This window comes from Mustela lutreola, chromosome 4, assembly GCF_030435805.1.
Source record: "Mustela lutreola isolate mMusLut2 chromosome 4, mMusLut2.pri, whole genome shotgun sequence".
NCBI classification, from domain to species: Eukaryota; Metazoa; Chordata; class Mammalia; order Carnivora; family Mustelidae; genus Mustela; species Mustela lutreola.
This window is the reverse complement of record NC_081293.1, coordinates 53760020-53785719: the sequence shown is the minus strand read 5'-3', so window position 1 is coordinate 53785719 and position 25700 is coordinate 53760020. Positions and strand designations below refer to the sequence as shown.

The 25700-nt window shown below is 37.8% G+C and overlaps 1 protein-coding gene across 4 annotated transcripts in view; it reads left to right on the top strand.

Moving 5' to 3' along the window:
- The window catches only part of MCU (mitochondrial calcium uniporter), a 199168-nt gene that overhangs the window by 33957 nt on the left and 139511 nt on the right, over nt 1-25700 (top strand). For 3 of the 4 annotated variants that reach the window (XM_059169976.1, XM_059169975.1, XM_059169977.1), the window contains one exon: nt 15783-15879. The exons of the other annotated variant lie outside the window; for it this stretch is intronic. In XM_059169976.1, coding sequence (XP_059025959.1) covers nt 15874-15879 — 6 coding nt within the window. In that variant the 5' untranslated portion in view covers nt 15783-15873. The remainder of the gene's footprint in view (nt 1-15782; nt 15880-25700) is intronic. 4 annotated transcript variants of the gene reach the window in all.

Below are 25700 nucleotides of genomic sequence, written 5' to 3'. Positions count from 1 at the left end.
AAAAAATATAATTTGTCTCATTCTTCTTTTCTTTTTTATTTTTTTAAGATTTTATTCATTTATTTGTCAGAGAGAGACAGCACAAGCAAGGGGAGCTGCAGGCTCCCTGCTAAGCAAGAAGCCTGATGTGGACTCAATCCCATGACCGTGGGATCATAACCTGAGCTGAAGGCAACTGCTTAACTGACTGAGCCACCCAGACAGTCCCAAGTCTCATTCTTCTTAAATGGCAAAAATCAGTCAATCAATTAATCACCGTCATCATCATCATCATTATCATAATCATCAAGAATGTGCAGAGAACAAGCCTGTGAGAAAATAAAACTAACTCATTCAGACTCAGAGTCTTTTATTCTAGGTATTCTTATCAGTGAGCAAATATTTAAAAAGGATATTGGAAAGCTATGGTTGTCCTTAATATCAAAGGATAGAGATATCTCTTTTTAAAATAATAGCTTTATGGAGATGCAATTTACATACCATAGCATTCACCCTTTTTAAAGTAGGCAATTCAGTCATTTTAGATAGTTCTGCACGATCTAATTCCAGAACATTTTCATCACCACAGAAAGAAACTTCATCCCCATTAGCAATCACTCACCATTCCCCTGATACCCATCCCTGGCAATTACTAGTTTACTTCCTTATTTCTATGGATTTTTATAATCTGAACATTTCAGTTAAATGGACTCAAGCAATACATGGTTTTTTGTGACTTGTTTCTTTCATTTAACATAATGTTTTTAAGGTTCAGCTATGTTGTAGCATGCTTTTTTAAATTTTTTTTTATTTTTAAAGTAAGCTCTGTGGCCATTATAGGGCTTGAACTCATAACTACAAGATCAAGAGTCACATGCTTTACTGACAGAGACAGTCAGGTGCTCCAGCACTTCATTCTTTTTATTACAAAATATAATCCATATTTCATTGTATGGATATACATATTTTATTTATCCATTCAGCAGTTGATGGATGTTTGTGTTGTTTCCATTTTTGACTAGTATGAATAATGCTGCTGTAAAATTATTTATTTATTTATTTATTTATTAAGATTTTATTTATTTGAGATAGAGTGAGAATGCGAGCGCACAAGTAGGGGGAGCAGCAGAAGCAGGCCCCCACTGAGCAGGGAGCCTGACATGTGGCTTGATCCCGGGACCCAGGGATCTTGATGTGAGTCAAAGGCAGATGCTTAACTGACTGAGCCACCCAGGAGCCCCAGCTGTGAACATTCTTTTACAGGCTTTTTGTGGACATGTTTTCATTTCTTTTGGATATATACCCAGGATAGTAGAATTATAAGGTGATAGGATAATTTTGTGTTTAGTTTTTGTGGAACTGGCAAAATGTTTTTTAAAGTGGCTACACCATTTGACAATCTCAGCAGCAATGTGTGAGGAGGGTTCCAGTCTCTCTCTGTGTCCTCACCAGTACTTGTTATTGTCTGTCTTATTTTAGCCATCCTAGTGGGTGTGAGGTGGTAACTCGTTGTGGTTTTGATCTACATTTCCTAATGATGTTGAACATACTTTCATGTGCTTATTAGCCATTTGTATATTTACTTTGGAGAAATGCCAATAAAGATCTTTGGCCCAGTTTTAAATTGGGTTGTTTGTCTCTCTGTTGTTGAGTTGTGAGAGCAGGGGTATGTTTTTTAAGCTTCTCTGCCTATCATTCATTCATTCATTTTTAAAACTGATAACTCAGTCTTTTTCCAAAGAATGTAGTCGTGTGCCCTTTTCAGTGTCCTTTAAGGTCATAAAAGGTCATAAAAAGAGTAAGGGTCATGTTTTTAAAAAATTAAAACAGAGATTGTTTATGTATGAAGACAGATCAGTGGAATAAGTTATAAAGGACTAATAATAGATCAAAAGTGATAGGATCTGGTAAATGGACTTAAATTCCCTTGGGAATCTGATGGAGCAGGAAAGCTAGGAATACTAAATGTGTCAAACAAAAGCTGTTAGTTTCTGGCACACTCCTTAAGCCCTCTTCCTCACCAGGTTAACAAATATTTGTACCCAGTATTGCCAGGTTTTATACATAACATTTAGATTATGTATTTGTTTTACCCTCCCGCAAAAGGAATTTAGGTATTCAGAGAATTCATAACTGGTTTAACTGGATCATGAGAATGGTTTACATAGCTATCATATGTGCCATCTTTTGTAGTAGCAAATGCAGGCTATTGTTAAATATGTTCTTAGCTTGATTGAATTACAGGAGAGAGCATCCATGAAAACAGAATTGTCCTTTTGATTTTTTCCCTACATTTGGTGGGTTTACTATGAATGTAATCTTTGAGTAGGAGCATTTATGCCTTATTAATATTAAATGGAAAAATAAAATAGAGTATCTGTAAGGAAGTAGAGAGGGAGGGTTGGAAAGAGCACAGACTTTGGTGCCAAACTGGGTTTCAAAATCTACCATTTCCTCCTTGGGTGACCTTGGATAAATGACTATAATCTCTTGAAACATCAGTCTTCTCATATATAAAATGGGATGGATAAAATCTACCCTGAAAGTTTGTTGTACAGATAAAATGAGACAATGTATGAAAAGCGAATAGGCTAGTGCTTAATGGGCACCAGTCAGTTTTACCTGGTGTTTATTGCTTCAAATATATATATTTTGGGGAGAGGGGAATTTAAATAGTCTCATTTAGCTTAAATTGGAGCATCTACTCAATGTTGACAAGCCTTTCTGATAATTTAATTTCACAGAAGGTAGATAAAGCAAACTGGGACCTATTTTTTTTTTTTTTAAGATTTTATTTATTTATTTGACTGGGTCAGAAGTAGGCAGAGAGGCAGGAAGAGAAAGAGGGGGAAGCAGGCTCCCCGCAGAACAGAGAGCCTGATGTGGGGCTCAATCCTAGGACCCTGAGGTCGTGACCTGAGCCGAAGGCAGAGGCTTAACCCACTGAGCCACCCAGGCGCCCCTGGCACCTATTTTTTTTTAAACCTTTTGAGTATAGTGATAAAATATGCTTGTTGAAGGAAATTTGGGAACTCACTTTGGAAGTTCCATTTAAAAAGTTAAAAAAATGGAAATCTGTGAACAGAGGCTTAATACGAGGGTGTGATTCAAGAAAGAAAGAATATCCTTTAAAAGCAAATAATTACAATGCTAATTGGGAATTATGAGTAAGAAGTGGAGGAGGGTCGTTTAAAGACTGATTCATACTACAAAAGAGATTCCTTGCTTTACTCAGATCTAAAACAGACGTATATAAAAGATCAGTGAGGAGGTTACACAATCAAGAGTGACCTTGGAGTATTAGGGAATGAGCTTAAAATGAGATGAAGCTTCTAAAGTTACTGAGATAACAAAAACATTTTCTAAAACTGTGGAATAATAGGAATAGGTAAGGATAAGTTTGCTGCTTTTACTTAATGATGATGAAACAGATGAAAGCACAATTCCTTACTTCCTATTCACATTTCCAGTGAAGAACCTCTTTTGACATGAAGGATGAAAAATGTACTAATAAAGAGTAGTCCGGAATAGCGAAGAACACTAAAGGAAGCAGGGCTTCCCAGATAAAAAAGGAAATACATGGCCCTCAGAACTTATATATGCATATGAGATTATTTGTGGTCTTTGAAAAATCTTAGAAAATGAGAGAAGTACAGTATTGGAAAATAGAAGATGTGTCTTCTGAAAAAGAGAAGAAAGTAAATTTGCAGACTAAAGAAAGATTAGTGATATAGGCAGGATTCTAGAATAAATAATTAAAAAGGAATTTAAAAATTTGTAAACATTTTTCCAAATAGGATTCGAAACTAGTAATTGAGTGAAAGGCTTTATCCACACTATCTGATATAGTAGTCATTAGCCATAGGTGACTTGAAATGTGCCGAGTTCAAATTGAGATGTGCTGTTAAGAGTAAAATGATGCAGGGCTGCTGAGCACAGTGGTCAAGGAAGAATTCTTGAGATGTTTTATAGTGTAGAAAGGTGCTTTTATTATATTATAGGGACAGGACCCTTGGGCAAGAAAGAGCTGCACTGTGATTGTGAGGAGTGACTGATTATTTACTTTTGTTTGTGGAGGGAAGAGTGTAGACATAATGTAAGTTTCTAAGGAATTTATGCTGAAAGTAGGGTCTGCTGGACCTTGAAGATCAGGCTATTTTTCCAGATAAGGTTCTTTTTGGTCTTTAATGAAACATCAACATTAAGATAGCCGTGGGTTTCTTAAGGAATGTCGTGCTCTGCATGCCTCAGGGATTTATCAGTGGCTGCAAGTTGAAAGGACATTTAATTTTGGCTACAGTTCTCTCCTTTGTTCTCATCATTACACAACAGATTATCTACCTGTCAAAATAATGTTTTGGGGGCACCTGGATGGCTCAGTTGGTTAATCGGAGATTCTTGATTTTGGCTCAGATCATGATCTCAGGGTCCTGAGAACCCAGCCCTGTGTTGGACTCTGTGCTCAGAGTATGGTCTGTTTGAGATCTTTTCCCACTGCCCCTCCCCCTGTTCCTGTGCTCTGTCTCTCTCTCCAAGATAAGTTAAAAAAAAAAAAAAAATAAGGAGTGTCTGAGTGGCTTAGTCAGTTAAGCATCTGCCTTTGTTTGGCTCTGGGTCTTGGGACTTGAGCCCTGCATCCGGTTTCCTGCTTCTCCCTCTCCCTCTGCCGCTCCGCTTGCTTGTGCTCTCTTTCTCTCTCTGACAAATAAATGATAAAGTTTAAAAAAAATAATATTTTGGATATATTGTGCTAAATAAAATATATTATTAAAATTATTTTACCTTAACTTTTTTTTTACTAATGTGGCTACTATTTTGCACTTGATCTTAGCCAAAAGTCCGAGAAGCGATATGTGGCTACTGTTTTGTATATGTGGCTCAAATATTTCTGTTGGAAGAATTGAACAGCACCGTGCTTTGAGTGTAGAAATAGTTGCTAACTAATTTTTGAAAAATTTAAAGCACTAATTATTTTTGAAAAGTTTAAAGTATTTAACCAAGTTTAAAATAATTTCCTTGTAAACAGGTGGGAAAATAATGAGGACTTTTACATTTGTATAATTAAAGGACTTATAACTAGTTAAATAACCAAAGAATTTGAATAAAGAAAATGCAAGTCTAATGGTGAGATGTACCAGTTGTAGTGACCACATTAATAGGAGACAGCGGGAAAATGGTAGGAATAGCAGACACTATGCTTTGGCTATTGTTTGTTCAGGATTTACATTTAATTAAAATTTTAATTTTGAGATAATTGTAGATTCACATGCAATTGAAAAAAATAACGCAGTAAGATCTAGTATCCCCTTGAGCCAGTGAACATTTTGCAAAACTATAGTACAATATCACAATCAGAATATAGACACTGATGCAATTCACAGATCTTCTCTCTTTTTTTAAAGTTCTGGTATATGTAAGTATATCTGTGGGGCTCAAACTCATGACTCCAGAGGTCAAGAGCCACATGCTCTACCAACAGAGCCAGTCAGGTGCTCCTACAGATTGTATTAGATTTTCACAGTTTTATTTCTGCTCATTTGTGTGTGTATGTGTGTGTGTGTGTGTGTGTATTTATTTCTGTGCAATTTTGTTAACATGTGTTGCCTTCTGTATCCACCATCACAGTCAAGACACAGGACAAGTCCATCACCTCAAGGATCCTTCTTGTCCTCTTAAAACTCCATCAGTTAGTTTCTCTTCCTAGTCTCTAATCCCTGGCAACAATTTAGCTATTCTCCATTTCTGTAGGTTTGTCATTTCAGGAATGTTGTGTGAATGGACTCCTGTTGTAGGTATGTAACCTTTTGAGATTGGCTTCTTTTCAGTCAGCATATATTAATAATTCATTACTCTTTTTCTTTATTGTGGTAAAATAAACATAGTATTTATTTGAACCATTTGTAAGCATGCAGTTCAGTGACATTAAATATATTTACAATGTTGTGTATCCATCACCACTAAATCATTGTCACTATCCTAAAATTTTTTCATCATTCCCCAAAATGCTCTATACTGATTAAACAATAACTTTCCCTCCTTCCAGCTCCTAGTAACCTCTAGTCTTCCTTCTGTCTCTATGAAATTTCTATTCTTGGTGCCACATAAGTGTAATCATCCAATATTTATTCTTCTGTGTCTGGCTTATTCCACTAAGCATAGTGTTCTCAAGGTCCATCCATATTGTAGCATTTTTCAGAATTTTAGTTCTTCTTATAGCTGAGTAGTCTTTTAGCACTCAACATTTTTATTAATAACATAGATGAAATATTGATGACTGAAATGGACTAAACTGATCAAGATTTATTGAACATTGATAAGTGCAAAATTCCACATATTATTCTAAAGATAAGTGTTAAAAATAAAATAAAAATTAAAAAATACAATAGTAAATAAATAAAAATAAAAATAAAATAAAAATAATCATCTACAGTGTTACTGTAGATGATTGTGATGTAGTTTAACAGCAGGTGATGTGAAATCACCTCGAGTGGGACTAGAGTGGTGGTCTGTGTTTGTATGAGTCCACAGTGTGATTTGGGCTCTGTTCATAGAAGCATAGTGCCCAAAATGGGTACTATGATTGTTTCAGACTGTTGTGTTCATTTCAATACCTGGTTTTAAGGTACTGGTTTTAAGGGTGCACATTGAAAAACAGACATATTCGGGGTGCCTGGGTGGCTCAGTGGGTTAAAGCCTCTGCCTTTCGCTCAGGTCATGATCGAGCCCTGCATTGGGTTCTCCATTCAGTGGGGAACCTACTTCTCCCACTCCCTCTGCTTGCCTCTCTGCCTACTTGTGATCTCTGTCTGTCAAATAAATAAAATCTTTAAAACAAACAAACCAACCCCCCCAAACCAGACATATTCAAGACAGAAATGAATGATCTGACAGCAAAGTACCAGCCATTCAGCATTAGAATAAAAGCTATGGTAAGATGGAGTGGACCGCCTTGGGAGGTAGTCGGGTATTTGTCAAAGGATTTGTTCAAGCAGAGACTGCCTAAACACTTTGCAGGGACATTGTAGAGATTATTTTAGTATCTCTAGGAATGTGGGGATGGAGAAGGTGCTCCATTATACTTATTATCTTTGTAGAGGTATTTTTGCAATTGTAGAACTTTTTAGAATATTGGGGTTTAAACTGTTTAACAGTGGTTGTCTCTGGGGGGTTGGGATTGCAGGGGACTGTCACTTACCTTGTTAATGTATTTCTGTAATTTAGTTTTTACTATAGTATGTATTACTCTATTTTCACATTTTTTAAAAGATTTTATTTATTCATTTGACAGAGAGATCACAAGTAGGCGAAGAAGCAGGCAGAGAGAGAGGGGAAAGCAGCTCCCTGCTGAACAGAGAGCCTGATGTGGGCTCCATCCCAAGACCCTGAGATCATGACCTGAGCCGAAGGCAGAGGCTTACTTAACCCACTGAGCCACCTAGGCACCCCAGATTTTGTTTATTTTTTAAGATATTTACTTGTCAGAGAGAGAGAGAGCATGCATGCAAGCAGGGGAGCAGCAGGCAGAGGCAAAAGCAGGCTCCTTGCTCAGCAGGGGACTCAATCCCAGGACCCTGGGATCATGACCTGAGCTGAAGGCAGCTTCTTTTTTTTTTTTTTTTTTTAAAGATTTTATTTACTTATTTGTCAGAGACAGAGGGAGAGAGAGCTAGTGAGCACAGGCAGACAGAGAGGCAGGCAGAGGCAGAGGGAGAAGCAGGCTCCCTGCCGAGCAAGGAGCCTGATGCGGGACTCGATCCCAGGACCCTGGGACCACGACCTGAGCCGAAGGCAGCTGCTTAACCAACTGAGCCACCCCGTCATCCCTAAAGGCAGCTTCTTAATGTACTGAGCCACCGAAGCGTCTCTGATTCCATTTAAAACAAGCAAACAAACAAACAACAACAACAACAAAACCCAAAGGAAGTAATAAATATTATTTTGTAAATTGATACAATTTAGTACTTTAATTCTGAAAATTTCAAAAATAATAGTAAAATAAATATTTTTTTGTTACAACCCTTTGCATGTATTGAGAGATGGGTGTACACATGGAGGTTGGGTACATGAATATTTTATGCCTTTGAAGAGTGCTTTGCTTAATGTTTGGCTTTATTCCTTTTAGTAGTTCTCTGGACGGTGGCAGTAAAATTTGGTTGGGCTTGGACAGGTCATTCTGCATCCTCAGATTTACCACCAGCCCCAGGTTTGGATTATTAGATAATTAAATAGTAAGATTCTGACCAATTTCTCTGATTCGTTTTCTCGTCCCATTGACTACTGTTGCCTTGTACCCATGTATTCACAAAGACTGTCAGTTCTAAAAGGAAGTGAGAGTGGAAAACATTTCTCTTAGGAAAATATTTTCTTGTAACCCAGATATCTTTTGTTTTCCCTCAGATGGTTCTATTTTATCCTGCAGAGACAAAGCTTGGCCCTTTATGCTTGTTGGGAAAGAAGGATGATGACCAACATTTCCCTCTAGGAGGTGTTCAGGAGAAATGTTGCTAAGCTGCCTTAGAAAATAGGTTGTAAACAAAAACTCAGGAACCACCCTTCCTCCTCCCATTATTATCTCAGTCAGTACATTTTAGCTCAGATTCTAATGATTTAAATGCTGTAGTTCTCTCCTCTCCTTTTAAAACCTGTGACTTTTGTCAGTGAAGAGTTTTATTACTATACTTCCTTTGCCTTGCCTTAATAGTGCTGTTTTGATGATTTTTAGGCCAAGCATTTAGCAGTCTAAATGGTGGACAATCTTGGACATTGTTGCTTGATTGTCACTGTAAAGCTGTTGAGTATTTGAGACATAGTGGGAGGAGAAATAATTCTGTTGGCATTTGGTCAAAGAGCTTTCCCAGACTGGTTGCTTTAAGTGTTTATAAAAAGTTTCTACAAGAACTTGTTTATAGTTTGCTACAGTGTTACCCAAAACTTCTTAGTCTTATTAGTGAAGCATGTAAGGCATGTGTATTGTGGATTATGCTCTAAATGGACATACACATTTTTCTTGAAAATAACTTGTAACTCGCTTTTTCCAAACTTAAGAAATTCTTCAGTTGGTACCATAAAAGTGGAATAATTCAGTCTTCAGTCATGAGCTTGCATTCTTGGAGATAGGAAGGTGTAACTGTGTTTTGGAGGTAAGAAAACAAAGAAGGGTGATTACTAATATAATGGCAGGAACATTCTGTTAGAGCAGTATAGAAACAGAAGTGGTAAAACAGATGTGCAGAAACCGCCACACAAGCAATACTTAAAAAAAAAAAAAAAAAGAACCAATCTTCCATGTAAAAGCACCACATTGCTAGGCCTTGGCCTCAGACCTCAAATGGCACATAACCCAATTGTAAGAGATTTCTATTTTAAAACTTGAGAGTATAAGGGAAGCAATCCTGTGTGAATTCCTTAGGAGGAAAGCTGTCAGTGTTTCTCCCCTTTTCTGCTTCTTTTTCTTTGTTTCTTTTCTTTTTTTTTTTTTTTTTTTTTTTTTTTTTTTTTTAAGATTTTATTTATTTATTTGACAGGGAGAGGGAGAGAGAGCATGTACAAGCAGGGGCAGTGAGAGAGGGAGAAGCAGGATGTGGGGCTCAATCCCAGGACCCTGGGATCATGACCTGAGCCGAAGATAGATGCTTAAGTGACTGAACCACCCAGGAGATCCTCTGCTTCTTAATTTTGGACCTGAGTTTCAAGAATGGTCTATCCCTGTCTATAGGTGCAACAAGCTCTTGATTACATACCTAACAAGCTCTTACCATTCTCTGACTTTTGAGTGGGCATAGGAAGAGCAGTGAGCTGTAGTAAAGATGATGGTTATCTTTAGGTACAGTTGTTACTTTAGTAGTCATTAGGACTTGGAGGCTTCTGGGAGTTAGTGCTGCTGGAGAAATCTGTAATAATTTTAAAAGAATGAGAAAGCCTAGATTGGAACTGGGGACAGAGTTACGAATAAAAACCCCTGGAAGGGTGCCTGGGTGGCTCAGTGGGTTAAGCCTCTGCCTTCAGCTCAGGTCATGATCTCAGGGTCCTGGGATCAAGCCCTACATCAGGCTCTCTGTTCAGCAGGGAGCCTGCTTCCCCCACTCTCTCTGTCTGCCTCTCTGCCTACTTGTGATCTCTCTCTCTATGTCAAATAAATAAATAAAATCTTAAAAAAAAAAACCAAAACCCTTGGAAAAGCTTTCTAGTTCTGTTAATGGAGTAAAGCTTATAATTATGGTAATCAGAACATTTATTTGAGGGAGATAGAAGTGGAATTGGCCTGAAGTTCTATGAATACATACCCTGGGGGCACTGAGAAATTCCTCCCACTCATCTCTCCTTAGTTACGTGACCAACAAATCAAAAATAGCCTCATGGAGTGAGGAGTAGAGCCAGTCTTATATACTAATGTGTACCCTGCGTGCTGGGTTTAGCTTTTAGATTGAGCAAACATTAAAAAGACTACTTTTCCCTATGGTTTGTGCTGTTTGTTTTAGATAAAATGGGGCAAGAAGACAAAGCCTTTTTAGAAAGTTTTTGCTAAGCAAGGAAATGTACATTCTTAATTGTCTTGAAAAAGGAAATGTTGAGTACTGATAGCCTTGATGTTGACATCCTAGCCTCATGTTTCAGTAGTTAAGGGTTATAAATAACAGGACATAAGGACATGTTATATGAAGCTTATAATTTCTTATCTGTAGAAATTCTGTATTTAGCACAAGGTTTTTGATGGTCACCCTTCTGCTTAAAATCTTTTGCCGCTTGTTGCCTGGAGAATAAAGCTTAAAATCCCTGAGCTTTGGTGTTGAAAGTCCTTTGTGGTTTGAACCCAGTCTAGTCTCAGGTTCTTTTTTTCTCCTCTTCCTTTTGCAACCTAGGTTTTTGCTGGGCTAGTTTCCTGATACCTGCCTTATGGTTCTTTGTTCACGGCTTTTTGTGGGATGTCCTCCTGACCCTTTCTACTGGCCAAAATGCTATTCATTTTTGAAGGCTCCAGCTCTTTTGTTGCTTTTGTATATTCAGCTAGAGCCAAAGGTATGATTGGGTAGGTATTAGAAGGTAAGCACTGTGTGCACTTAGTGTAAATATTTAGGCTTACCTGTCATGTCACAATGTCATGCTGCATATAGTAGATGCAAAAGACATTGTAACTAAATTACTGAAGTAGATACTATAAATTGGAGTATCTACGTGTAATTTGCCTTAAAATTTTTTTGACTACTAGTGAGTTGTTGACTCATAGCCAAAAAAGAGAAGATTGTAATGTCCAGTATGCATTGCTGTGAAGTTTAGATTCAGATTTGAAGTAGACCATTCCCTTTTATACTTTCCTTTTTTATTTTTTAATTTATATTTAGTTTAATTTATATATATATTTTTAAATTTGAATTCAAGCTAATTAATTAATTTCAGTTCAGGGCGCGCTTAGCATCTTAATAGCCTCCCTTGCAGCATTCCTTCGGGCGTCTCTGTTTATGAAATAGAGAAGAATTTTCCATTTTAAAGAAAGCCAACTTCCTATGCTCCTGTAGTCTTTTTGTGGGAGTACGGTTTCGGATTTGTGGTTTTTCAGCCCTTTTCCCTTAAAGGCTTGGTATAGTTAACTATACTAAGTTAACTGGTGAAGATTTTTATTGTTAACTCTGCTTCGATGTCAGTCGAACTTCTGTCAGTCAGTGTTTTTTCACCTTGCTGTCTATTGATTAATAATAACTCTCTTGCTTACTGTTCTATAGCTGCCTGGAAAAGAATGCTTTCATCATTGTCTCTCCCCTTCTAGTGTGAGGCTTTCTCTTTCATTATCTTAAAATAGGCAGCTCCATATTCGTGGCTGATCATAACAGTGAAATGACAGAATATCCTATTAGGAATGGTTTTCCCAAAACAAAACTTATCAGTGTGTGTGGTTTTTGTTTTAAGATTTCATTTATTTGAGAGAGAGAGAGAGAGAGAATGTGAGGGAGCAAGGGGGAGGGGCAGACCCGGGAGATCATGACCTTGGCTGATGCTTGACTGAGTAGCCACCTAGGTGCCCCAATTCTTGCCAGTTTTTGTTTGTTTGGAATTTCTTGAACAACTAAGCTTCAGAATTATGACTTTTAGTTCTGTGTTTCCTTTTGATTTCTGATTCCTGTCTCTTTAATTTGCATGTTATTTTCTTCATCCCCAATTTCAATTCCAGGGAGGTCACTAAGCTAGTGCAACACAAGGGTGAGTTCAAACCAACAGGTACCATGAGTCATTTGCTTCTACACCTGGGCAGCCAGCGTGTTGCTGTTAGGTGTGGTTGTATCTCTTAATGAACTGTCAGAACAGATCCTTAAATCAGGTTGTGCCAGTGGGGAGATGACAGCATGGTTCTTAGAGAGGCATTTCTAGATCTAATAGGCAAAGACTTAGTGGATGTATAAAAAGACTAGCTATATTTGGTGTCATGTAGGCTGTTCCAAAATACTTTCAGTAGTTGTTAATGAAATATTAATGCACTTATTCATATATTTAGTTGTAAACACAATTAACAATCTTTTTTCCTTTCAGATACAGTAGTTAATAAGTTTAGTTAATTAAGCTTTTGAGAAAGCAGCATTTAATTGACCATGATTAAATATAGGTTTCAATAGGCATAAGTAAATTGTGTGAAAAATATGCCCCTGTGATTTACAGACGTTCACTGTAGAAGACAAACATATAGGCTTCTTTTTGAAAGTGGAAGGTATTTTGAAAGTGGAAGGTAGGCTAAAAGGCATCTATCCTGTGAGAGGAGTGTTCCTGTTCCCTGTGGTCTGCAGTCACTGTTATTGTCATTGCCTGTGCCCTGCCTCCAAGTTGACTGTGGCTTGTGGATTATTTGCATCTAAAACTTTTATTTGATCAGTCCTCTAAATTCCACTTGTTCCTGTTTTTTCTGTGTACTGTGTCCATCTTTGTCATCATAGGGCTTCTTCAGACTTGCAGTTTTATTTTCTTTATATTCTGTTGTGTTACCATTTTCCCTCAGAGGTTCTCAGCATTTTTATATACATTTCAGCCATATTTTAGACTTCTGGATCTTTGATTAAGTAAATAATGCTCAGAAATGAATGCAGTTCCTTCAGTTGCAACCTCTTTGTCACCACTTGTCAATATTTTCATTTATAAATTAATAATCATGGTTTTCATGGGTTCATTAAGTGCTTGCCTTTTCATTGTCTAAGGTGACTGTGTGAGAACTGCACCTAGTAAAGTTAGAAAGATAAGTAAGTGAAAGATAAGTGAGACATGTGTTTTGCCCATTAACTTCCACATGTACAGGTATGTCTAATAATGAAGAACTATTATTATTATTATTTTTAAGAGCCACTAATTATTAAAGGAATCTGTTGCCCTTGGGCAGGACCTGGACTCTGGATAAATTGCAGGTTTTACCCACTGGAAAAGAAAGAGCCCACCAGAGAACCCGAGTTAGGAAAGGTCTTTCTTTCTTTCTTTCTTTCTTTTTTAATTTTTAACTTTTTTTATATTTATTTTTTATATATTTTCAGCATAACAGCCTTCATTATTTTTGCACCACACCCAGTGCTCCATGCAATCCGTGCCCTCTTTAATACCCACCACCTGGTACCCCGACTTCCCACCCCCCGCCCCTTCAAAACCCTCAGATTGTTTTTCAGAGTCCATAGTCTCTCATGGTTCACCTCCCCTTCCATTTTCCCCCAACTCCCTTCTCCTCTCTATCTCCCCATGTCCTCTATGCTATTTGTTATGCTCCACAAATAAGTGAAACCGTATGTTAATTGACTCTCTCTGCTTGATTTATTTCACTCAGCATAATCTCTTCCAGTCCTGTCCATGTTGTTACAAAAGTTGGGTATTCGTCCTTTCTGATGGAGGCATAATACTCCATAGTGTATATGGACCACATCTTCCTTATCCATTCGTCCGTTGAAGGGCATCTTGGTTCTTTCCACAGTTTGGCGACCATGGCCATTGCTGCTATAAACATTGGGGTACAGATGGCCCTTCCTTTCACTACATCTGTATTTTTGGGGTAAATACCCAGGAGTGCAATTGCAGGGTCATAGGGAAGTTCTATTTTTAATTTCTTGAGGAATCTCCACACTGTTCTCCAAAGAGGCTGCACCAACTTGCATTCCCACCAACAGTGGAAGAGGGTTCCCCTTTCTCCACATCCCCGCCAACACATGTTGTTTCCTGTCTTGCTAATTTTGGCCATTCTAACTGGTGTAAGGTGATATCTCAATGTGGTTTTAATTTGAATCTCCCTGATGGCTAGTGATGATGAACATTTTTTCATGTGTCTGATAGAAGAAAGGTCTTTCTCTTGAAGGTGTAGTTAGATGCACTTCCACTTGCTCTTTGGGCAACTTCTGAGCTGATTTTTAGGGAGTGCAAAGCTGTGAAAATACTACTGAGGGTTTGGTATCAGATGGGTGCATGTATTAGGCATGGTGAGGGAAGCAGAGAGGGGAGAGCATTCCATTTGGTCAACAGATTGTGTTTATAGCTTTGCCTGGTTCTGAGCTGTCTAGAGAAAGAATTCTAGAGCCACTGTAATATAAGCATTTTATGAGGGGGAGATGGTACACTTAACTATAATTCTTTTTTTTTTTTTTAATTTTAAAGATTTCATTTATTTGAGAGAGGGAGAGCGAGAGAGTGAGCGCACAAGCAGTGGGAAGGGATAGAGGGAGAGGGAGAAGCAGACTCTGCTGAACCAGGGACTCTATCCCAGGACCCCGAGATCATGACCCAAGCTGATGGCAGATACTTAACAGACTGAGCTACCCAGACACCCTAACTATAATTAATTCTAATTCCTTAACTATAATTCCTTTATTCATTCAGCAAATATTTATACTTAGTACCTGCTGTGTTATCAGGCCCTGTTCTAATCATTGAAAGCACTTTAATTTTTGGTACATGTACATTTAAGTTGTCCTATAAACCATATTTTTGCTTCTGGAAGCTTGTAAGCATAAGCTTTATGATGTAAATTACTATATTATGAACTTAGAAGCAAATGAAAGAAAGTTTAAGAAATAAAAATTCGGGGCGCCTGGGTGGCTCAGTGGGTTAAGCCGCTGCCTTCGGCTCAGGTCATGATCTCAGGGTCCTGGGATCGAGTCCCGCATCGGGCTCTCTGCTCAGCAGGGAGCCTGCTTCTCCCCTCTCTCTCTCTGCCTGCCTCTCTGCCTACTTGTGATCTCTCTCTGTCAAATAAATAAATAAAATCTTAAAAAAAAAAAGAAATAAAAATTCATTTTGCATTATTAGAGGGGTGGTATTATTGGATATTCTGTTGAAAGAGTAGCTATGAAGAAATCATGAAAGATTTGGTGTATCTGTGTTCGGATTTGAGACCAATTAATTAGACCTGTAAATAACCTTTCTACATAGTAGTTTTACTTTTGCTTGAAGTTCTTTTGGTGCCAGGTGCAGCTGATTCTGAAAACTGAACAAGGTGCTGCTCTATAGTATGATTAAATTATGCAGTTCTTTGTTTTTTTGGTGGGTTATGCTGTAAGTCATTTTCACTTCTCCACCCTTGACAGTGTTATATGCTTATATATTTTGTTTCTTTTGTTTTGTTATTTGAAAATTATTTTAACCCAATCCCTTTTTAACCCACCTTTAATATAAGAAGTATTTTTTATATATATTACAGTTTTTTTCTCTACATTATGTAGTAACTGTATCTTTTGGCTTCATTTTTTTCTACTCTAGATGCAGAGCAGTTCTTTGAGTTGTTTGTTGTTTGTTTTAGGATTTTTGGAGGAGTGCCTGAGTGGCTCCGTTGGTTAAGCATCTAACTTCCTTTTCAGGTCTTGATCTCAGGATCCTGGGATGAGTCCCTCAGACTCTTGGCTCGAGTGAGGAGTCTGCTTGTCCCTCATTCTGCCCCACCCTCTGCTCATGTGTGTGAGTGCCATCATGCTCCTTCTCCCTCTCTGTCTCAAATAAATAAATATAAATAAAATCTTAAAAAAAAAAGATTTTTGGATAGTTAACATGAGTGGTAATAGAATATTCCTACTTAGTGACAGACTGACTGCAGACTTTGTTCAGTGGACTGACTTAGTTTTGCCAACTAGCTCCTTAAATCTAAAAGAGTTTGGTGAGGAGGAGAAAATCCTAGAATTTTTGAATGGTCACAGCTTTGGGACAGAACATAAAGTAGCAAGGCTGGTGGTTATTTAGTCATAGGCATTTTCCCTCATTAACATACCAAATTTCTTTGAGCCGCAGTGCAGACTTCTTTCTGCCAGACCTATTCTCTGCAGTTTTGTTAGAGAGAACAGCATGACTGTTGAGATAGATCTCTGGGTCAGCAAATAGTCCCCATATCACCAGTTGAGATTTTGTATTTAATTTTAATCTTTTGTTGTTTAGGTTAGGATATTTAAATATTTGGATGTTTAGTATAGAATTTTCTGTCTTTAAAGTGATCTTTCTCTCTTTTTTTGGTTTTGTGTAACAAGATCTGTGAATAAGTATATTAATATTATAAAATTGTTTATGTGATTGGTCCGTATGAGTTTTTTAAAAAGTATGAAATTGAAAGGCTTATGACCAACTTAGATGTAAACAGTTTAATTTTTTTCTTTTCTTTTCTTTTTTTTTTTTGTAAGATTTTATTTATTTATTTTACAGAGAGTATGAGAGACAGAGACACCACACTAGTTGGGGGAGATGGAGAAGCAAATTGTCTGCTGAGTAGGGAGCTGGATGCAGGGTTCTATCCCAGGACCCTGGGATCATGACCTGAGCTGAAGGCAGATGCTTATCCCAGGCGCCCCTTAATTTATTTCTTTTTTAAGCAAGTATGTTTATTTCTAAAGGCTCAAAGTCTATGTTTATCTCAAATTATACTTAGTTTTTCTTCCAGTGGAGTAAATACTACTTAGTATTTGTATTTTATACATAAACATCTACCATACTATGTTACTTTTGCCACAGAACTTGGCAAAAGTATTTTGTAAAACAACGTATTCTCACAGTACAGCTTTTTCAGTGAGAGCTTTTTCACTTATTTTTAAAGTTTTTACTGTACGATGTACCATAATATTTTACATGGCCAGAGTTTCTCACCATCATAGTCTCTCTCAGTGTTTTCCTGTGAAAGTCCATAGTCACACTTGGCTGAGTAGCTATTAAAAGTTTTTTGTTTGTTTGTTTGTTTTTTTAAAGGATATCTGGCTGGCTCAGTTGGTAGAGCAAGCGACTCTTCATCTCAGGATTGTGAGTTTAAGTTCCACAAGATTTATTTATTTATTTAACAGAGAGACACAGAGAGGAAACACAAGCAGGGGTAGAGGAAGAGGGAGAAGCGGGTTTCCCACTGAGCAGGGAGCTGGATGTGGGGCTCTATCCCAGGACCGTGGGATCACGAACTGAGCCGAAGGCAGACACTTACCCACTGAGCCACCCAGCTGCCCACCCAAAAAACTTATTGTGGTGAAATATACATAACATAAAGTTAACTATTTTAACCATTTTAAAATGTACAATTCAGTGATATTAAATACATTTTCATTGACGTGAACCATTACCATTATCCATCACGAGAACTTTTTTCATTATTCCATACTGAGCAGCTAGCTATTTTTCACTGTTTTTAGTGGAAGGGCATCCCATCTGGTTCTGCCTGTATTTTGTTTTCTTGCATCAAGTTTTTCTTTGCAGCATTATATCAATGTGCATATTTCCCCTCTTCTCATTTATTTATTCAAGAAGTATTTATTGAGCACCTTATGTGTATATGGTAGGGCGTGGAACCTAGTGATATTAACTGTTACCTGTAATAATTTAAATACAGAACTACCTGCTGCTAGCCACACTAGCATTGCTATAGTTTTTTCAAAAATCAAAAGGAAAAATATTTTTCTTGGGGATGTTTGAATTATGACCAGACTTAATAGGAAAAAAAAACACTTGAGTAGAAGCTCCAAGTCACATCACACATCTGGGGAATCCAGAAGATTTATTGTGGTTATGAATAAAAGCTGTACAATGCTCTTGGGTTTAAGTGTCAAAGAGATATAAATGTTACCTATATCTAGATAAACATTATGTCCCATTTATTTATTTATTTAACCTCCTTTTTAAAGTGGATAAATCTGGCTGTAGAGAAATATATCAACTTTCCATCTGGAGATATACCATATTAGAATTGCCTAGAATTTGGCAAAGAAAGCATCATCATAAATTGGAATAAAAAGCATTGGCCTTTCCATGCTATCCAGTGCCTTTAAAATGAGAATGGAGGCATGGGTAGAGATTTTAAATGGGTGATTTGTTTTTCTTCAATGTGACTGACAGAGTTGCTCCTAAGATACTAGGGTATGGATTAATTAGAGTGCTGAGTTTTTGTTTTTGTTTTTGTTTTCAATTATACAACCCAAAGAGAATTTTTAGTAGCTATGATTGACAACATAAAAAAACACAAGACAAACACATTAGGTTAATCAAATTCATTTTTTCTGTGTCTTTTTTTCTTTCTTTCTTTTTTAAACCTTTCCTGTGTGAGGTCTACTTTTTGTAAAGGCTTCCCTTTTTGAGGTCTACTTTTTAGGTCTCGTTGTGATAGGTAGGGGATTGTGTGTTAGGCTCCTTAAAGGAAATAGGTTAAGTGTGGGATGTCCGTATAATCCATTTTGTCTAAACCTTAGCACCTCTAGAATGAGAGAGAGTGCTATTAATAATTATGTCAGAGAACACCTGGGTGGCTCAGTTGGTTAAGCATCCCACTCTTGATCTCAGCTCAGGTCTTGGTCTCAGAGTCATGAGTTCAAGCCCCATGTTAGGCTCAATGCTAGGTGTGGAGACTACTCAAAAAAAAAAAAAAATATATATATATATATATATATGGAATTATGTCGGTACAGCAGGTCTCAACCCAGAATTGTCCCAGACAGATTAGGACACATGGTCACCCAAGTTAAAGCACACTGTTGTAACTTTGCTAGCTAGCTTCTGTTTTGGCAATCCTCATAGGCTGTGGAAATTGCATTTGTGGAAATTATCACTGTGAAAGGCCTGTATTGTCAGTGACATCCCCATCTCAGGGCTAAGATAACTTTTTATTTAGAGCACACTGAACTTGAGAGGTTGAATGAGAAAGAAAAGGTAAAAGTTTTTAATTAACAGACTTAATTTTAATTTAATAGGCAAGAAGGTTTTATAGGCATGAAATGTAATGGAAGAATGTTTCCTTTTAAATGTACAAAATTATTGTCTTCTAATTCTAGATTAACTCCATAAAAATAAGTAAAAAAAACTGAGCACTTAAGGGACCTGGCTGGCTGAATCAGTGGAGCATGTAACTCTTGATCTTGGGGTTGTGAGTTCAAGCCCCATGTTGGGTGTAGAGATTACTTAAAAATAAAATCTTTAAAGTAAAAGCAGGGATGTTTGGGTGGCTCATTCAGTTGGGCGTCTGCTTTTGGCTCAGATCATGATTCCGGAGTTCTGGGATCAAGTCCCATATCGGGCTCCTTGCTCAGTGGGGAGCCTGCCTTCTCCCTCTGTACACAAAAAGAGCACAAGCTTTTTCTGTCTGTCTTTCTCTGACGAATAAATAAAATTTTTAAAAAACAAAAACTCCAAAAAACTGAGTTCTTGCTTCCTGATAAAATTATGTTGCAAGACATTGATTACATATTTGATTTTTATTGTTCAGTGCTTTTATTTAGATTTTTTTGTTAACCTTATTTGATGGAGATGTCATAGTGTTTCTGTGGATAGCCATATAACTGCTTGATCTGGTGGCCTTTTACATTGTATGTAAAGGAATATGTGATACCTATATCACATAGAGTGACTTTGGAGGAGATAGATTTTTTTCCCTAGATTTTTCTTTTTTTAAGTTTATATATAATAATACTGACTTTTTTGTGTGTGTATTTCTTTTTTTTTTTTTTTTAAAGATTTTATTTATTTATCTGACAGAGAGAGACCACAAGTAGGCAGAGAGGCAGGCATAGAGAGAGGAGGAAGCAGGCTCCCTGCTGAGCAGAGAGCCCGATGCGGGACTCGATCCCAGGACCCCGAGACCACGACCCGAGCTGAAGGCAGCAGCCCAACCCACTGAGCCACCCAGGTGCCCCTTGTGTGTGCATTTATGTGAACTTTAACATGTGTAGATTTGTGTAACCCCCCCCTAAGAATCAGGATATAGAACAGTTCCGCCACCCTTAAAATTCTCTTGTGCTATCTACTGGACTGAAACCCTCCTCTCATCTGCAGCCCCTGGCAACCTTCGATCTGTTCTCCGTTCTTAAGCTCTTGCCTTTTGATAATCATTTGTAACATTTGGAGATTGGCTTCTTTCACTCATCATAATGCCTTTGAGATCCACCCATGTTATTCCATGTATCAGTAGTTTGTTCCTTCTTATTGCTGAATAGTTTTCCATTGTATGGATTTACCACAGTTTGTTTCACCAAAATTGTTTTCAGCCACTATTTCTTCAATCTTTTTTTTTCTGCGCATATTCTCTCTTCTCTGATGAAGTGTTGTTACACCTTTTGGTATTATTTCACAGATTCCTGAGTCTATGACCTCCTTTGAGAACACTGTTGTTCATTCCTTAGAGTCATTCATTCAGCAAACAGGTTTTGAGCACTTGTTTTCTATTCTCTTGTTGATAGGCAGCTATTTCCAGGGTTTTTTTTTTTGTTGTTGTTGTTTTTTGTTTTTTTCCTATAATAAAAAATGTAGCTGTAAACATTCTTGTCCATTTCTGTTTGGGTACGTGGCCCAGGCTTTCTCTATGGCATTTGCCTCTGAGCAGGATTGCTAGTGTATAGGATTTGGAATTTTTCTTAGATGCTGCCCAAAGTGGTCACACCAATTTACTTTTTGAACAACAGTATATAAGAATTTACATTGCTCTAAAAAAGTTTTTTTAAAAAAAGAGTTTACATTGCTCTATATCCTATTAAATACTTGGTCTTGTCATGTTTTTTGTTTTTGTTTTTTTCTTTTTTTAAGATTTTGTTTATCAGGTGCTTGGGTGGCTCATTTGGTTAAGTGTCTGCCTTCAGCTCAGGTCAAGATCCCAGGGTCCTCCCTCCTTGACAGGGAGTCTGCTTTTCCCTCTGCCCTCCACCCCCCACCAACCTGTGTTGTTCTCCCTCTCACTTGCTCTCAAATACATTTTAACAAATCTTTAAAAAAATAAAGATTTTATTTATTTGAGAGAGACAGAGTGAGAGGGAGAAAGCATGAGTTGGGAGGGAGGGGCAGAGGGAGTGGGAGAAGCAGATCCCCCTACTGAACAGGGAGCTTAATGCAGGGCTTGATCACAGGACCCCAAGATCATGATCTCAGTTGAAGACAGACACTTAAATCAACTGAGCCACCCAGATGTCCCAGATTTTTTATTTTTTACATATGTAATAGATATGAAATGGAATTTTATAGTCTTTTTAATTATTCTGATTATGAGTGAGGCTGAGCATTTAAAAAATATATTAGCTATTCATGTTTCTCCTACTATAAGTTGACCGTTATTATCTTTAATCTATTTTTCTGTTTAATATGAGCTTTTAAGATGAAGTTGAAATGTTTTCTATATAATTATAGTTTTAAATATTTGTCCTTGATGAAACAACTCTTTCAATGGATTCTGACATGAAATTAAGGGTCTCTAGTTTAATCTTTCATTTTTTATTTTTTTAAAGATTTTACTTATTTTTGGGGGGGCTGGGGGAGAGAGGGAAATAGGGAGAAGCAGACTCATGGCTGAGCAGGGAGCCCAATCCTGGACTTGATCCTGGGACTCCAGAATCATGACCTGAGCTGAAGACAGATGCTTAACCAACTGAGCCACCCAGGCACTCATATCTTTTTAGACATTCTGTTTCAAAAATCTTTGTTCAGAGCTTCTGGGTTGGTAAAATGTGGAGATGTGGGGAGAATGGTATGCTGGGAGAGAGCATAGAAGCTCCTTCCCACATACCTTGCCTTATGCATGTCTTCCATCTGGCTTTTCCTGAGTTTCTGACACTGTCTCCAGATAGATGGTGTCAGAATTGAGTTGAATTACAGCATAACCTGCAGCTGTCCAAGAATTGTTTATTGGTAGACTGGGAAACCCCTTCACACACATGTTTATATTGAGAACCCAGAATATTTGTTGTATGTCAGGAAAGGGAAATTGGCATAGGAGAACAATCCCATGTGAGATTTGAAACAGTGATCATCTATGAACCATGAAAGTCGGCCAGCTTATCTCTGCAGAAGCCCAAATACAGTTTTCATAAAAGAGAGACTATGTAAGAAAATTCACATGAATAAACTATACCTTGATGAGTTTCAAATGTCAGTTTCACTTTAAATGGTTTTAAAATGCATTTCTTATCCAATCATGGCCACAGGAGTAAAGATCTGTCAGATGCAAAACTCTTCAATAACAACCTCTGTGTCAAAACTTCTGTCTCAACTTAAAAACATGTATCTGGTCCAAAAAAATCCTCATTTTCTGAAAGTTTGTACACTGTTTTGTTAAATTTTATGGACTCAATATGTTCTCTGTATAAATTCAGATTGGTGATACATTGCAGCAGCTGAAACATATTTAGTATTTTAAAACCAAATCATTTACTTCATGTGTAGACCTCATGTCTAGATAAGGAGCCGTTTTTAGCTTGTATATCATGTCAGTGTTGCCATACATTGTTGGCAAAATATTGTCCCAATAACAACATGTTTGTACACTGCTAGGGAAATACAGTTAACCTTTGAACAATGTGGATTTGATCTACGTGGGTCCACTTATATGTGAACACAATATTATAAACACAAGTCTGCTTGAAAGATTCTCTTCCTCTGCCCCTCCCCCTCTCTAAAATAAGTAAATTCTTTAAAAAAGATACATCGTATTCTTTTTATCCTTTGATATGTATTTTTTTTAAAGACTTTATTTGTTTATTTGACAGAGAGAGATCACAAGTAGGCAGAGAGACAGGCAGAGGGAGAGGGAGAAGCAGGCTCTTGGCTGAGCAGAGAACCCGATATGGGCGGGGCTCGATCCCAGGACCCTGAGATCATGATCTGAGCTGAAGGCAGAGGCTTAACCACTGAGCTACCCAGGCACCCTGCTTTGATATGTATTAATCAACTTTTATTGGTAAGGCTTCTGGTTGACGGTAGACTATTAGTAGTTAAGTTTTTGGGGAGTCAGATGTTACACACGGATATTTGATTATGTAGGGGTCAGTGCCCATAATGCCTGCATTATCCAAGGGATACTTGTACAATTCTTTTATTTATTTATTTATTTATTTATTTATTTTAATTTTTTTTTTTTTTTTAAATTTATTTGACAGAGATCACAAGTAGGCAGACAGGCAGGCAGAGAGAAAGAAAGAGGAGGAAGCAGGCTCCCCGCAGAGCTGAGAGCGCGATTCGGGGCTCGATCCCAGGACCTTGGGATCATGACCTGAGCCGAAGGGAGGCTTTACCCCACTGAGCCACCCAGGCGCCCCAGATTTATTTATTTTAGAGATAGAACACAAGAGGGATGAGGGGCAGAGGGAGAAACAGAATCTCAAGCAGATTCCCTTTTGAGCCCAGAACCTGACAAAGGGCTCAGTCTCCTGATTCTAAGATCATGGCCTGAGCCAAAACCAAGAGTCGGCTGCTTAACTGACTGAGCCACCCCGGTGCCCCAAACTGAGCAGTTTTTTTTTTTTTTTTTAAAGAGAGACAGTGAGAGAGAACATGAGTGAGGAGAAGGTCAGAGGGAGAAGCAGACTTCTCATGGAGCTGGGAGCCTGATGTGGGACTCGATCCTGGGACTCCAGGATCATGACCTGAGCCAAAGGCAGTCGTCCAACCAACTGAGCCACCCAGGCGCCCCCAAACTGAGCAGTTCTTAAACTGTCCTTATGTTGCTGGCTTCTTAGTTGGCTTTAAAAGCCAGTCGAGGTGGTAGTTTTGTTTCTTAGTGGCCATGCTTTTTATATGTGAGGTGTACTCTGGATTAGAGATGTTGTAGTTTAGTAGTAATGCACATTAAATAAAGAAAATGAGGTAAATGTACATTTGCAGTAGTCAGTCTGTATCATACTTGACGTTTAACAGTCATGTTCATCTGCCTGTTCATGATACAGGGAGCCCTGTCTTTGACAGATTATTTTGCCAGATGTCCTGGGTTTCCTTCCCCAATGGAGCAGTGTGAGTCACATGAGTCTGGCCTTGATCTTAATGGAGGTCAGTTTATATATGGTTTGTAAAGATGCCAAGTAGAAAACAAAGATTTTTTGAAGTTCAACCCTTGCTATGCCTTATGGGACAAACTTTTTGCTTCTTGTGCTCTGTTGTGCAGATGCCTCATATGGGTAGCAGAGAAGCCTGAGCGAGAAAGGACAGGGAAGTTTTTTTTATTTTTATTTTTTTCACTGTGGAGTTTTGTCCTACCCCAAGGAAGGTAGTGTATTCCGGGAAAATGGACAGCATACTTAGCCTATTAATTGCTCTAGGTCTGGTTTCATTTTTTATTTAGGTGATCGCTGAGACTTTTCTCATTTATTAAATGGAAGTAATATTGCTTCCCTTGTGTACCCATGAGAGATGTCAGGATAGGTAGGTTTGAGGCTTTTCTTTTACTGCCTTTGTAGAAGCAGCATGTGGCACATAAAATACTACTAAAAAAGTCAAAAGAAAGCAGCAAGTATTGCCAAACAGGTAATATTACTGAAGAAGCTAATTATCCCCACTGTCATATAGAATATTGAAATACTTATATTTCTAGAAATTTCCAAATTATGGTTACCTTTGACTGAGCCATTTGTGTATAATACCTATAGCGGGTGCTATAATAAGATTATAAAGAATTAAAAGATGATGGAGTGCCTGGGTGGCTCAGTCATTAAGCGTCTGCCTTTGGCTCAGGTCATGATCCCGGGGTTCTGGGATTGAGCCCCACATTGGGCTCCCTGCTCAGCAGGAAGCCTGCTTCTCCCTCTCCCTCTGCTGCTTCCCTGCTTGTGTTCCCTCTGTTGCTGTGTCTCTCTCTGTCAAATAAATAAATAAAATCTTAAAAAAAAAAGAATTAAAAGATGATATAATTTAAGTCTTGAATTTGTAGAATGTTTCTATTCTTAAGCATTTCATAACTTTTCCTTTATAGTGAATTGAAAAACCTAAGCAGGGATTTTTATAATTATTTGTATGACATACTGTTGGCAGAAATAATCATTTCCATATATATATCACTTTGTAATTAAAAAAAAGTCTGTTTCATATATTACATCAGAGGAGACCTGCAGAGGTTAAATTATGTGCTGAGGACATAACACTGTCTATTGACCAATTCAGTTTGAATCCAGAGTTTCTTGGTGTCCATCCCATCAAAATGTCTTTTTTTTTTTTTAAAGATTTTATTTATTTATTAGAAAGAGACCACAAGCAGGGGAAGGGGCAGAGGAAGAGGGAGAAGCCGACTCCTCTCTGAGCAGGGGGCCTCATGTGGGGCTCTATCCCAGGACCCTGGGATCATGATGTGAACCGAAGTCAGACGCTTAACCAACTGAGCCATCTTGGCCCCTCCATCAAAATGTTTTGATGGAGAGAATAATCTGCAGTAAATATGGAATGTGCTTTATGCTTGAGTGCTAAGAAGATGCAGGCATTAATAAAGTTGAGAAAATATTCTTCCCTTAGACTGTATCAGTAGTTGTGTAACTAGCACTATGGTGGTGGTAATAACTGTGAACAGCAACAAAACAACAAAA